Source organism: Drosophila arizonae, chromosome 2 (assembly GCF_054131065.1).
Source record: "Drosophila arizonae isolate 15081-1271.41 chromosome 2, UAZ_ARI_1.0, whole genome shotgun sequence".
Taxonomy (NCBI): domain Eukaryota; kingdom Metazoa; phylum Arthropoda; class Insecta; order Diptera; family Drosophilidae; genus Drosophila; species Drosophila arizonae.
In genome coordinates this window covers 27,275,489-27,291,296 of record NC_142922.1, presented here as the reverse complement: position 1 = coordinate 27,291,296, position 15,808 = coordinate 27,275,489, and the positions used below count along the sequence as shown (strand labels likewise).

The following is a 15,808-nucleotide window of genomic DNA, read 5'->3' as shown; positions in this document are numbered from 1 at the left end:
GAAGAGCAATGTAATTCTGTGCGTGCAGACCAGACGGCCGACCAGCGGCAAATTTACCGTTGCAATGTCGTAGCGAAAACTGCAGCCTAATCATGTTTATAAATGTGTGTCTATTGCTAAAAAACTATACTTTACTGACTAACAAAAAACACTCGTGTATTTCTAAAAGGGTCCAATTGACCTGTATATGCTTATTTTTAAAGGGGTAAATTAATTCAAATGAAATATTCGTTAAAATTCATTATGTTAGGCAAATCCACGATCAGTGAAACAAAATCAGGTACTTAAATATAAAAGCAATTATGCAATTCGAAGCCATAATCGTTCGCACAATTCTAAGTTGTGGTAGGCACAGTTTAATGTGTACACACATACTCATGCTCAGGCACACAGGCACACAAATGCATGTGAGCATCGCGGCCAATGCGGACACACAATCAAACCCATGTATGTGTGTGCAGTCCACAAGATCTTCCAAACAGTGTTGCCGGCTTGCTTATTTTCTGCCAGATCTGGCATATTTCCAAGTGCGATTTGCGGAAAAAATTAGGAAATCGCGGATAGCGGAAAATCTTATTTAAGAATCGAAACAGCTAATTTTTATTTATTTATTTATTTTTTTAAATCTGATTTTAGTTATCACAATAAAGTTTCTCAATTATCGATTGATAAAAAACTAGCAATCTGGTAACTATTAAAGTTTTCACTAGTTCTGCAAAACTTCCATCTCTAACACATAGTGGTGAAATAGATTGGCTGTTGCGATTTGAATACATCCGTTACCTTGGTCGAACACCAAAGTGGGAAGGCCAAGTCGATTTAATAAGAAATGAGACAGATAAAGGCTAAAAAAGTGACAGTGTCATTATAACAGAGACTAATATATTTTAAGTTTCACATCCGGATTGGGCCGACATAAATGTTGCTTTATTATAATATAAAGTTTCTCCGAACTGCTTCAAATCGACAAAAACCAAGGAACATTTAAATAACGAGTCCTAAGGGACTATCTAATTACTGATTTATTATCATTGTAAACATTTAAATGAATTTATAAAGCTGAAACTTCTATTATTTTCAATGTGAATATCAAAGTTTGGTTACAATATATGCACGTATGTACATATATCGATTACAATTTAAATTTAATTCTAAAATATTAGCTTATTTTCTGTTACCAAATGCTAATTTTAAGCTCTACAATTTTTACAAGCGGCAAGAGAGCAAAAATTTAGGGAGTTCCAATGCAAAAAAGTGAGAAAAAAAAACTAGGTGGCTACATGATCATTCCAATCGTCTAGCTTTAGGACACTTCGACAACACAAATAGCAGTCTACAGCGCTAAATAAGATTTCACATTCTGGAATTGCCAAATATATGGATTGCTCCTATTGGAGTTCAAACCATCCGGTTATTGTTAATACATTTTCTTCTTGGTTAGTATAAGACAGATTGCAAATAAAAAAAGAAAACCAAAATTAATTTAATTTCGACTCGAAATATTTTTATTATAAACTTCAGTGCTTTTCGCTTGCAACTACTACAGGAACAGAGAAAAACATTAAAAAAATATCCAAAGTGCTAAAAAAATTAAAATAAAAACTTGACTCATCTTTGACGAAGTTTGAATGCTTGTGTGAGTGTAATTTGTGAGTCGGGGAAGGAAATTTGTGGCGGATCTACTTCTTTAAAGCCTGCACAAAGTTGCCCATATCGTACTCTTCCTCATACTGGTGCTCGGACCACAGCTCCGGGAGGTTTTCAATGATGGTATTCATGGACATGCCACCACTGCCTCCAGCGGCTGTTGCGGCTGTTCCGCTGTTACTGGCCTTGTTATTACCTCCATTGAACAGATCAAAGATCTGTGAGGTGCCCATAGTCTGAAGCGAAGCATTGTCGGCACTCACGACCGTATTAGCGGTCAGGATCTTAAACTTTTGCAGGCTCATGATTTTCTCTTCGAGAGAGTTGCGTGTAATTAGGCGATACACGTTGACCACTTTCTTTTGCCCAATGCGATGCGCACGATCCATAGCTTGCAGATCCTTCATGGGGTTCCAGTCATGCTCCACAAAAATGACAGTATCTGCGCCAGTCAGATTCAGACCCAAGCCACCAACCTGAATACGGAAAGCAAAACATTGGGTTTAATTATGTGACTGGCAAAAACGATGTTGGGACTTACCAAAGTGGTCAGCAGCAGCACATCGATGCTCGGATCACTGTTGAAGTTGTTCACAATATCCTGGCGCAAGGACGCTGGCACGCTACCGTCCAGTCGCAGATATGTAACGCTGGGTAAATGCTTGCGCAACAAATCGTGTTCCACAATATCAAGCATAGCCTTTAGCTGGCAGAAGATGAGTGCCCGATGCTGACTGACTGACTCCGTTTGAACACCTATGCCGCAGTCCAAAAGTAATTGCCTGCCAAAGTAAGGAATAAGCGATTAGCATGGATCAATGACTTTGGTCTAAAACCACTTACTTCAAGGCTGGCAGCTTAGCCGAATGCTCGATGTCATCCAGTGTGCTATTGTTTAGTGCCAGTTGGGCGGCAACATTGCTGAGCTCATCGCCGGATTGGCGCAACACTAGCTTGGGGTGATTGCAAACGTTTTGCAAATAGCGTAGGGCCTGGAATATGTGTGTTTTGGTACCGAGATTCTCCGTATCGTCCAACTTATCCAAACAGTCTTTCAAATGTTTATTGCTAAAGTCTTCGTAAAGGCGCAGCTGCAAGGGACTCAGTTCGCACAGCAGATCCTGGGTGATTTTAGGCGGCAGATCCTTCAGCACATCTTCTTTAACACGGCGGAGCAGGAATGGCAATACCTGGCGATGTAGCGCCTCCATGGCCAGCACGCCAGCTTCCTGCTCCTTGGCCGAGCTTTTGCCATCGCGTGAGGCCAATATGGGCCGAGAGTACCGTTGGATAAACTGCTTCTCAGTGCCCAGAAAGCCAGGCATTAGGAAATCAAACAGCGACCACAACTCCAGCACATTGTTCTGTATGGGTGTGCCAGACAAGATTAACCTATGGTTCGCCTTAATCTGTTTTATGGCTTTGGAGCTCTTCGTCTTTCCGTTTTTTATGATGTGCCCCTCGTCCAGTACACAGTAGTTGAAGTGGATGCCACTGAAGTAGTCAATGTCCTTCCGAATGGTGTCGTATGAAGCGACTACTAGATTGCAGCTAGTGCCAATTTGGCTCCGTAGTTTCTCGCGGCCAATGGGAAAGCCGAAGTAATGCAAAGGCCGCAAAACAGGCGACTGGGCCAGAAACTTTTCCACCTCGTACACCCAGTGGCCGGTGAGTGTTGGTGGGCAGATGACTAGGCTGGGAAGTGGCGCCATCTTTGCCTCCTGGCGCTGCACATGGTCTCCGGCTAATATGCAGATGGTCTGGAGGGTCTTGCCCAGCCCCATATCGTCGCAGAGTATGCCGTGCAGATTGTACTTGTTGAGGAACCACAACCAGTTGACGCCTGCCTGCTGATAGCCACGCAGCTCCACACTAAGCGCCACCGGCACACGATAGTCGGGTATAGTCTTTGGCGCGAATAAATAGTCGAGGAACTCACGATCTCGCGTCTTGCGCTCTAGCAACGACTCGCTTTTGATCTGTGCCGCTGTCTTCGCGCTCTCACTGCTGTCCAATGGCATCAGTTGGATTAGGGTGGCAAATGAGTGAGTGGCCAGCAAGCGGACCGATTCATCTGCATCGCTCATGGCACCCAGTAGTGGCACCACTAGCAGAACTATATATGGCACTACGCGGATTTGCAGTCGGTTGACTATCCGTTCAATAGCCTCCACAGCGCCCTGTCGCTCAATCGGCTGCTCTATCTTAAGTAGCAGCCCCAGCAGCTCCGTCACCACAAACTGCATGGTGCGACATGGATCGATCTCAGCCAAGATGGCGATGCACCGAGCTGCCATGTGACGCAATACCTTCAGAGGATGCCGCACAATGAAACCGAGATGTGGCAGAAGCGCAAAAAGCTGCTCATGCAGCGCAACGTGCAAATGCGGCGCCGCCGTTTCGATAAGCTGCAGTGAGCTGATCAAATCGTTGCATGACGTTAGTTCCGGGAGCGTGCCAGCTAGCGTCTGTGCATCCGTGCTAGCCACGAATCGCTCCAGCTTGCCGAACATTAACTGCTGAAATATGGGCACCTTGTCCACAATGCGCTCTCCGAATGTGCTGCAGAGCTTGGCTATGGCGCAGGCTGCTCCCAATCGCTGAGTTCGACACTGTCGCGCCTCGGCCTCTTTGGCCTGTCGGGTACTGAAATCACAGCTGGCCGCAGCCGCCGCCGCCGCAGCTAATACTTCACTGGCCGGCGGCCTGCCCGGTCCCCTCGGAGTCGTTGCCAGGGGTGTGGTGCCCGTTCGTGTGCCCGCGCTGCTGCCGCTGCTGGCTGTACTGGTTGCAGCCTGTTGCTGCTTAAGCGTAAGTATTCCGTAATAATCGCAATTGTCGTTCTCACTAACACTGGTAGTCGGCCGTGTCTCCAACAACGTGTGCAACGGCATACCCTAAATACAGGACATATATTAGTTAGGGTATTTGATGATACCAATGATGATTTCACTTACCAGTTTGGGGGTATGCTCCGTATCGCTGCGCAGCAGTGTACAGAGATTGTTCAAGATTTTGCTATTGGGACTAGGATTTCTGTCACAAACTTGGTCCATGAGGTGCACCAAGAATTCGGCTGACAGTTGCTGCAAGGGAACACACTGCTCTCGCTTGATAGACTCCATCAATGGCTTGACAACGGGATTCAGTTTGTCAGGAAGACAATGCAGCGCACAGATGGCACTGGCCAAGGCCGCCTGAGCGCTGACGTGATAGGCGCCCTGCTCACTGGTCGTCTGCTGATAGGAGGTCTGCAGGCTGCGCTTTCGTTCCAGCAGCATATCCAGAACCTTTGGTTTTAGCGTATAGCTGCGCAGATTGTCACTCAGCGTGTTGGCCACCGCTTCGATCTGATCAAGTGTGAGAATCTTGGCATTATTGAAGTCGTTGATAGGTATTTTGTTTTGCTTTAGTGTCGCTATAAAGTCCTGTGCCTCCTGCAGCAGTCGTGTCAGCGACATGGCCACCTCGTCGTAGTAAAAATACTCTGACACACATTGATGCAGCTTTGCCTGCAGATTTGGTGGTCCAGGTCGCACGGGCTCATCCTCTAGCGCCCAGAAGGCAATTATCAAACCGCATACAATGCGCTGCACCGCCGAGTGCGCATTTAAGTGGCCCAGTAGCACTTTGGTGTAACATTCCGTGGGACTCTCCACCTGTGGAGTATAAAGCACGCCCGGCGCCGGCTGCACCAGGTAGTGTGAGAGAGCGCCCAGAGCTCGCGAGGCTGTGATACGCGCGCGCATAAAGTTCGCTTCCCGAACCTCTAGTGGTGTCGCCTCACTGCCGCCCAAATACAACTTCTGCATGGCATTTGTATGAGCCAAGGCAACTCCGCCCAAATCGTCGCCCATTCGTGGGGTGCGCCGCCGCGTGCTGGCCACCGATACAGAAGCAGCATCGCCAACAGCTCTGATGATAACGGCCGAGTCAAAGGCCAGACGTGGCGGTTGCATGGCCAGACATATCCAGGATGAGACGTGCGGGCAGGCTGCGTGCAGCAGCGCACCCAAATCCGCATGCTTGATGAGATTGGACCAGACCTGATATGCCAAACTCTGTATGTCTCCCTGCGGCTCAACTAAAATACGCTGGTAAATGTGACGCAGGGCCTGCTGAAGCAGTTGCCAGTTCCAGTCCACGACGCCAAAGTTGAGCTTCAGCACCTTTTGCTGGCCATTGGTGCTGCCGTCTCCCTTATCTGGCTCCAGTTTGACGTCAGATGGTGTTTGTTTAGGCTCAGCCTCGCCGCCACTCGTTAGGGTGAGCAGCGTCTTCAGTGTCGAGCGACGCACCGAGCTAGTGCTGTGGGACAGGAACGGAAATAGGCGTGGCACCAAGCTGCCTATGGGTTCCATTTCGATCCAGCTGGCTGCCCGTGGCAAACACAGTATGGCTGCCAACAGACCCATAAAGCTGTTGCAGGCCGAGGTCAGCTCATCCTGATCGAGCAGCAAGTCCCACAGCATCTTCACAATGGACGACACCTGTGCGGCATTCAGCAGCTTTGGCAGCCACACGGCTACTGGGATTAGCGTCGCTGCCGCTACCGCGCCCACATCATCAACGGCATCCAGTAGACCCGATAATATGTCCGATATAGACTTGGGCAGGTGAATGGACAACAGTTCCTCGCGCACGACAAACACATACTTGAGGCCCAGGAGGCCGCCATGGCGCACCTCCCACTCGTTCTTGTGGCGTATTAGCTGCAGCAGAATGTCCACAATGCGGTGAACTTTGGGCTCATCGATTGCCTTGACCAGGGTGCCTAGCACTTGGGCGCATGTCTCACGAACCGGAGCCACCACCTGGTCAGACACAAAGTCTCCGAATCGGTCAAGGCATAGCACACACAGCAACCGAATTGCAGCATCCTCCAGCCATCGACCGTGCGCCTCGTGCATTTGCTCCGGGCTCTGCTGCACGCACTTGCCTGCTCCCTTGCCGTGCAGATTGATGAGCTGGCGCAGCGCAGTGGCCGCCCCATGGCGAACCTCCCATTTGGCGTGAAAGAGATCAATAAAGAGTCGCGCACAGAAGTTCTCCAGGGGCCACGAGACAGCATCGACCCAATTGCCCGTCGCATCTGGCACAGCGGCTGTAAGAATAAAAAAAATATATATAATTAAAAGTTTTAATTAAAGGAAGCGGAGGAAAATGTGAGTGAGGGAATATGAGTAAGTCGTGTGGTGCATCTAAGTCTAATTTATAAAAAAAAAATTTAATTAAATAATAAAATCAAAGAAAGATTGAGAATAAGAAGGGCTAAATTTGAATTGCTTTAGAGGCTATATGACATCATGCATATCGATATGCCTCTGAATATATGCCAGATATTCCATCTGGTGGAGATAAAAAATTCGTAAAATATTGCGAAATCGATATATCTACATACAATTGAGATCAAATAGACTGAAAGTCATTAAAATAAGTATAGCGAATATAAACGCAAGGCTTACAATTACCAAAACTAAAACATTTTGGTCAATGCAATTAACATAACAATTAGTATTTAACAAAGTTGAGGATAATTGTTTCAAATCAAATACAAATCTTAATTGGAGTACATAAATTAAAAGATATTCGTGTCAAATCCAATTCAAAACATAATTGAAGGAAATTTGTTACACATCAAAGAAGCATCTTGATTGATGTCCATAAAAGTGAAGGTCAAACCAGCATGTTACGACAATATTTTTACAATATTTAATGGATACTTTAGTGCACTCAAATCATTTAGCGAAAAAAAGAAATATTTCATCACAAGTTAATTACTCGGCATGGCTAAAAATACAATTTTACGTCACTTGAGCAAATATTGCGGTTTGGGATTGCTGCCCACGTACCATTTAAGCTGTAGAAAATCTCGTGTCTGTCGTTTGATTTCAGTTTTTTCTTCTCTGGCTCATCGCCTGTGACTGTGGCACCGTTGCTGTTGTTGTTGTTGTTGTTGTTGTTGCTGCAGCTGCTGCCGCTGCTGCTGTTGCTGCCGGCGCCAATGCCAGCTGTTGAATTGCGCCGACTGCAAGTGGGCGTGACTACGGAGGCGGAATTGGCGGTGCTTTGACGCGCTTTGCGCTTGGCGCGATTCATCTCACGGCAACTGAGCCGCTGGCCCGAGGCACTGACAGCACCTACTCCTCCTCCGTTGGCTTGCTTGATATTCAGTATGTGCTCCACAGGCAGCTTCTCGGCATTCACATTGTAGCTGGTTCCAGAGCGCGCCAATGCCACATCCTCATCGGTGATCATGTCAGTCAGATTGACACCCAGCTTGGCGGCAGTGGTGAGGCCCAGTTTGTCGTTGAGCAGCGCACGCTGGCGACACAGTCGGCCGGCCTCGCTCTGATCTTCGGCGGCGCCGCCGCTGGCAGGCTGCTCCTCCTGCACATCGAATTCGTTCCCCTCAGAGCCGATCAGTCGGGCGCCTTTCTGTAAAATCTGATGTAAATCGAACTCATCAAAGCTGAGCAATCGCTCACTGCATGGCGTCGTCGTAGTCGACGAAGAGGCATTCGATTGACAGCTGTCCTCTTCGGCGGCATCGCTCGCCGAGCGCTCTTTCTTTAATTTAATGGCGCCCAGCTGCAGCTCTGGCTGCCATGGCGGCACCTGCTTCAGTATCGCCTCCACAGACTGCGCGGCGGCGATGCGTGTCTCCCACGAGGCACTGTGCAGATATCCTACCAGCCGGTTGAGCAGCGTGTGCAACTCATGTGGATATAACTTCTGCACCTCGCCAATTTCCTTGGCAGCCGCATGGCGCGTGGCTGCCGTGGAGCCCGACTCAAGTAATATGAAAAGGCGATCAAGTCTGGAAGAGAGACAGAGACAGAGAGGGAGAAGAAATAAGCATGGGTGGGCTTACGTTTCATTATTATTTTATTTACTTACCGGGATGTCATTCTCCAATTGAGATTTGTGATTCGTGATTCGGTTGCTTAAATAATCAAACTCCGATCTTCTCTATTACTATATGTAACTAATCTGCAAAACAACAAATATAAAAGATCATAAGTTTCTTGGAACTGAATTGGCATGAATAACGTCTGTATTAGTATCGTTAACTATTTTGATTTGATTGACTATTTAAAAAGGGAGTTATATTAGCTAAAAAAAAATCTTGATGAATTTCTATATAGTTTGAACTCTTTCAGAAATGATGACTAAATGATAATCTCTGACGGCATCATCATTACTATTCACTGGTATAAGGAACATATTTTATATTTCACTTATCATTATATCTGTTATCAATCTCAGCCATCGACTGTGCATGTTTATGACCCTAGATAACGTGCAAATGAATAGATCTGCATATAATGTTGCATGTTACCAGAGTATTTACATAAATACTTTGCTACTCACGTATTTGGACGTCATAAAGCCATCAAATTACATACGATAACAATTTCATTTCTATATTTATGTGTACAAAGCACTTACACACTAAAGCTCATATTTATTGCATTGGGACAGATTGGGGGCCCGCAGAAAAAAAATATTTAGCCGTAAGTAGAATTTGCCTAGAGCAGCAAATGAATTTCCAAATAGAAAACTATTGGAGAACTGGGTCAGTTGGGAGCCCTGGCTATACTAATGCTTGGAATTCCGACTCGGCAACAAAGAATAAAAAACTTATACGAAATCGCGAGCCTCGTATGATTTGTGTTTATCAAAAACAAATCTGTTTGTTTCTTTGAATTTACTTCTCTTTCTTCTTGAATAAGGAAGCTAAACGCTATTGCAACCTTGAATATTAATCAAGTATTTATATAACAATATGTTTGTACGTTTCACGAGTCTGTCTGTATGAATGTATGTGTGTGATTGTTTCGCTGTTTGTTGTGTTTCTTATTTTTATAGCAAGCGCGTTGAAATCGAATCACATTATTACGATTTTTTGGCTGCACACACAGTCAGTTTATTTATTTATTTATTTTGTTTTTTGTTTTAGTTTTTAGTTGTTGTTTATGGGTCGCGTTTGCGAAACACGCAACGAGTAAGTAAACAAACGAGCGCCAACTAGAAGTCGACTGGGGGAATGAACATATCTAGCGGAATGAGCATATGAATTATATATATTTTGGGGGTGGATTGGATTGGATTGGAGTGTGGTGTGCTTACTAAGCTGTACTCAGCAATTACATAACGGGGCTGTTTGCAGAGCATTATGGGCACAGATGTGCACAAATTGATATATCACAGCTATGCACTGTTTCGTTATGCAATTTAAATTTGTAAATCGTTCCGTCAAAACTTAACTCATATCGAATGTGAGAAAACAGTTGCTTTGTGTTTAAAACATTCCATTTTCGAGATGAATCACTTTGACGTGTGTCATATATACACGTATGCTTCTGTTATAGAAAAACTACCACCAAAGCCCTTTAAATAGTGAAGTTTAAAAAAAATATATTTATTTTACGTTCAACTTTAAAAACAGGTATTTTATTTGCTTAAAGAATTGTATAATAATTTTTTTTGAAACGAACACAAATTTAATATTACTGTAATATTGAAAATAAAATAGGAAAAAACACATTGTATCTGAATTACTAATTTAACTGGTAAAGGATGAGAGTTATTCATTGAACGTCATCAATGGGACGTGATTATTTAATGCTTTTTTTTTTTTAATTCATAAAAAATACGTGAGAAAATCGTTGATTTCAAAAATAAATTGCCCAGACAAAGACAAAAACAAAATCGTCTCAACAGGATTTTGTTCATAACAACCACAGTCGTGCTTTGACACGAATGCAAATTATTATCAAAATTTTTATAATGCTCTACTTTCTCTGAAGTTATCTATTTGAATGTTTTGTATGTAGATAAGAATTGATAACGGGGAGTGCTTAAAATGATTACAATATGATTGTATATAAAATGTAAATAAAAACATAATTAGAAAATACAGTAATTGACAAACAAAGTAATTGACGATCAATGGAAAATTGATTTAGCTTTAGCCATCGAAACAATAAAATCGTCAGGTTACAAATATTGATAATGCCCGTCGTTTAGGGTATGCCCTGGATAGCTTGCTCATGAATTGACAGCAGTAAAAAATCGATTATTTATTTGTTAATAAATGCAAGTCAACGAACGCTGCGCATTCATAGTTCATTGCAATTTTTACCAACAGGGAAATTCAATTGAACTTCTCTCTAAACAGGCCTTTAAATTGTACATAAATTAGATTATCGCCAACGTATATACATACATATAGATATTTTATCTATCATTAATACGTATGCAGATAGATAATCTCTTTAATATGGTAACACATTTGATGCAAACCATTTGCTAATATATATTCGCGTCTGAAATATTAATAATCGGTTAATGAAGTGATTATTGCGCAGTCGTTTACGGTCAACTTCAATGTTTTTACTTCCTGCAATAAACGTTTAGTAATAGTATATGTCTGTATAAATTCATAAATACCGAATTTCGTTGCTTTTTGATAAGCCGTAAAAAATATATAAATAATGAGCAAATAATGATTAGAAATACAGACAGAAAGAGAGTCAGCGACAGAATGAGAGCGTCAAGTAGGAGTGATTGAGGTAGCGTGTGATTAAGCGAGAGAGAGGGAGAGAGAGAATCAGAATCAGGGAATGAGTGACATTGAGAGAGAGAAGAGAAAATAATATTGTTAATGCATACATGTAAGTTTATTCATTCATAAATAAATACATAATATACACATATTTATACAGTTGCGGTCATAAAAATAGTAGTACGGCTAAACAATTAATGTTTTACAAAAAAAAAAAAAAAAAAAAAAATGTGTTAAGACTCAATATCGACATCTATATTAATGAAAAATATTTTAATATTCATATTAATTTTAAAAAGTTTTTAAAATATTGAGCTTATCACCAAACAATTTTGTTTTTGTCCAATTGTATTAATAGCACACCTATTTTTATCAACCGCAGGTGTATATAAGTTTGCTGTTTGAGCTCATTTAGCTGCCAATAATAATGAATTCGAAACACCTAAAATTATGGAGCTATCATTTAAGCCACGTGGATTTTTAATAAGCGTGTGTTAATATGGCTTATATACATCCGATGCCATGAATCAGCTAGCTTAAATTTAGATAAGTTATAGATAACAAACGATAAAATACAACGGACGATAAAAATCAATTTTCGCTCATTATACCCTGAACCCATTGAAAATGGGAAATCAGGGTATAATGGTTTTGTTGAAATGTATGTAACAGGGAGAAGGAGGCGTGGCAGACCCCACAAAGTATATATATTCTTGATCAGGGTGACGAGCTGAGTTGATTTGGCCCTGTCCGTCTGTCTGTCTGTCCGTCTGTCCGTCTGTCCGTATGTTTGAACGCGCCGATTTCCGAAGATATAAGAGCTAGAGACTTCAAATTTTTTGTAAAATGTTCGTAATTACAGCGCGGATATCGAGTTTATCATTAAAATTCGATAACTCATCCCGATCTTTTTTTATCGATGAAAAACCTTATCGAAAACCAGTTATAAAATTATATCTTCTACACCTTTATTGCTAGAGTCTCCAAATTTTTAATGTATGCTTATATGCAATTTATACAATTTCGGTTTTTGTTAAAATTTACCCCCCACCTCTAAATTCACCCCCTCACCCTCACTTTTGTAAAAAGCGTATTTCAAATACTAGAGACTTGTGCTTTGGCAATTACATGCATATTCATGTTATAATCATAATCTGAAAGTTTCATGAAGATCGTACGTCCACAAAAAAAGTTATTAAACAATTAAGTTCTCAAAGTAAGCGCACACTGCAGCCCGTGCGTGTTTATGCGTGGGTGCTTGTGTGTGTATGTGTTTGTGTATGTGTGTGTGTTTCTTGTGTAAGCTGAAAGACGCGAAAAATGATTGAAATAGCTAGCACTCCAAGGGTTCAGGGGATCTCGTAGTCGAGCAGTCTCGACTAGAGCTTTCTTACTTGTTTTTATTACGATCTTTCAAACACTAGAACTGGCATTGTGAATTATTATATCGCTTTTATTTATTTTTTGTGTGGACATGTGTTCATTCTTTTCCAATGAGGTGGTATTTCGATATTAATTTGTATTTTACGCACATAAAGCAAAGCATCCTTTCTATAAAAAATTTGATCCGTACTTCAACAACAATTACCATGACAGACCTCACGAAAGCTAAACAAGTTGTTACGTAGAATTTATCCGCATTTCAGATACGTAACAATATGGGCTTTGCGGAATGTGAAAGACAAACTAAAAATATAATAGTCGAGATACACTACGGCAATTCTACGTGAATTTTTGATCGACGTAAATTGATTGTGAGAGATTTCACAAATTTAAGGAATGAAATAAAAACCTGAAAAATATCGTTAAAAACCCGAACAGTAAATAAATGTTTAAGAAGAGTTGTATTTATAGACTAAACAAGTTACCAAAAAGTCGTGTGGTCGATTATGTGTTTAAGAATTTCGCACAAATGGAGATACATGTGTGTTTGGATTTTAAACAGTTCAATATTAGCATACGAGACACATTTTGCAAATATTAAAACAGCTGTCGTGGTATTTCATTGAAAATTACACAAAAATCGAATACAAAATTATAAGACAATCTGTATCTAGCCACATGGCTGTACAGTTTTCTTTTTATTTCAATTGAATGTATTCATTTCAACCCTTTCATATAAACATCTAATTTCCTTATAAATTTGTTCTATGGCTCATTTCTGAAGATTTTTAAGCTGTTAATATTATTCTTCAGCGACTTTACTGATTATCAAACGTACATATATATCTTTTACAACGATGCTCAGGTAAGTGAGCTAAGTGCTCATGTTTTCCAATTTATTTATTTACAATTTTACCAATAAGTGAATATTCATACGTACAGACATATCGCCAATGATATAATTGAAATAGTTTATGCATCCAAGTGTGAACTAAGCACACAAAAGCAGCAAAAGCTGTGAGTTCATTTAAAATATTCATGTCAAGCAACTAGAAGTAAAGTGGCTAAACATATTTGGACCCCATATATATATATATATATATATATATATATATATATATATATATATATATAACTATATAACTAGTTCAAGTGCCCTACCCCACTAAGCCTCACAGAAATAAATTTATGCACACATGCATTATATACATACACGTTTGTATGTACAGAAGGAGAGAAGGAGAGAAAGAGAGAGAGAGAGAAAAACTGGGGAGCGGACTGCTTTAGGCGGCAATGTCGATTACGGTAGCAGACCATAAATAAATATATATGCCGCTTGCTGCTGGGTCGGCGTCAACGTGGACAACGCATGTTGACTGAGAGTACGACGGCAGCCGCGACTGCGACTGCGACGGCAACAAACGAAGGCACATCAACGTTAGGCAAAAGCAATTGCTTGTAGTCAATTGGTGCGCATACGCCGCCCAAAATGTAAGTAAGTGTGTGAGTGTGTGTGTATAAATGCTGGGAGGCAGCAGTAGTAAAGAGAGCCAGACACTAATAGCGAAATGCCGAACAATTGAAAATGCCAAAACACAAATACAAATGCCAAATCAGTATTGGGAAATGGTTGCGGCTAAAAATTCAATCGCGAGAATATTTCAAATGACGCAAAGAATATAAAATAAAGCCAATAAGCTAAACTCCAATATAGGTAAATAAAAAGGACCCTTAACTTTGCTATTTATTCAATATAACCTCACACACACGTAGCAACAATAGAACGACCAGATGTATGTTTGTATGTAGATAGTTCTGGACGTTCGTAAGTATATGCAGACATATCATATACACATGCTTGTGTGCATGAGCCCACATAAATTGTACTTATAAAATTTCATAAATGGAGCTTATCACAGCTCAACATGCCCTCGTTGCCCCTCCTTCCGCGCGCTGACGAAGCAAGAAAAGTCACAAAGACAGAGCGCGCACACACACACTGAGACTCACGCACACATTAAAATTGCAACGGAAGACGCGCAGCGACAAGGAGAGCGTCGCAGTCGACGCAACGATAAGTATTCGAGGGCTGCGTCTCCACACAGAGTGCCTAATACTAATGTAATTATTTAATATGTTTTTAATTTATATATACAACGCACACTATATTTATGTATGTATACTATCTTGTCCATATTTATAAACACATTACACGGCACTTACCTTTGGCAAATGTTACGATTCGGCTGGTGCTGTCGCGGCGTGCTGAGCTAGCAACTCTGCAGCATACCTATGGCGGCGTCGGAGTCAGCGTTAGCGTCGACGTCGACGTCTGCTGCGACTGCTTGCTGTCACTTCAGCTCATGCGCGTTGCATTTAGCTGATGCATTTTGTCCACTTTTCACCACCAGATAAAGATTTTGTAGAAAATATCGCCTATTTAACTTTTTGTTTATTGTTTTAGATTGTAGAGCTCATTTTTCCGTGTGCAGTATGTATGTGTGTTGGGTTCTCCTTGTTCGCTGCTCTGCTACGCGTTCACCTTTTTTTTTCTTTTGCAAGCGTCACAAAACTGTTCTTATTCACTCGCACGAATAGCCAATTCGCTTCATTGATTTTAAACGCACACATACAACCCCGGTGTAGGTGTGAAGACCGCAGCGGATTCGATTGGGTCGCAAACGTCGTTTAGCCGAAACAGTCAATGCTTTAATTTAACATTTGGTTTGACACAACTACAAATGCACTCAATACGTTGGATATTCTCAAATTTTCGGATATTAATATTACCAGGGAAAGCCATGTTCGCGGTGTTCAAGTCACATTTATACTGTGCGGTGCTCGAATGGCGCATGAAATAAAATACAAACAGGGTTGTCACTGATCATTTCATAGTCTCGATTAGCGTGTAATATGATAACAAATTTAACCACAAATCTATCAAAATCATACCATGATTAATGCAACGTTATAATGTATTTAATAAAGTACGTAACATTAGGTCATTCATAATTTTTTACAATAGAACCAATGAACGTATGTATTTACGTTGAGTGGTAACACTGCTCAAACTTAGAGATGGAATTCTTTAACTGTGATTTGGTAAACATGAACTAGTTTAATGAGTTGATAATATTAGAACTATAATACTTTTAGAACAACAAAAAATAATTACTTTAGAATTGCATTTAATATAAATTACCGAAT

General features: G+C 41.5%; 1 protein-coding gene across 1 annotated transcript; it reads right to left on the bottom strand.

Annotated features, from left to right (window-relative positions):
• Positions 1-1,482: 1,482 nt before the first annotated feature.
• Hel89B (histone acetyltransferase 1) lies at positions 1,483-15,456 on the bottom strand. Its single transcript, XM_018008679.2, has 7 exons — positions 14,825-15,456; positions 8,548-8,640; positions 7,500-8,467; positions 4,605-6,751; positions 2,491-4,544; positions 2,189-2,429; positions 1,483-2,123 (listed from the first exon to the last, which is right to left on the bottom strand). The coding sequence occupies exons 2-7, from the start codon at positions 8,556-8,558 to the stop codon at positions 1,680-1,682; spliced, it is 5,865 nt and encodes a 1,954-aa protein (XP_017864168.1). The 5' UTR covers positions 8,559-8,640; positions 14,825-15,456; the 3' UTR covers positions 1,483-1,679.
• Between the last annotated feature and the right edge of the window lie 352 nt (positions 15,457-15,808).

Excerpts from the sequence above, each read along its gene's own strand:
- Hel89B (XM_018008679.2), bottom strand. Across the intron at positions 4,545-4,604 it reads CGGAGCATACCCCCAAACTG|GGTATGCCGTTGCACACGTT; the intron begins GTAAGTGAAATC and ends TCCTGTATTTAG. Across the intron at positions 2,124-2,188 it reads TGCTGCTGCTGACCACTTTG|GTTGGTGGCTTGGGTCTGAA; the intron begins GTAAGTCCCAAC and ends TTCCGTATTCAG.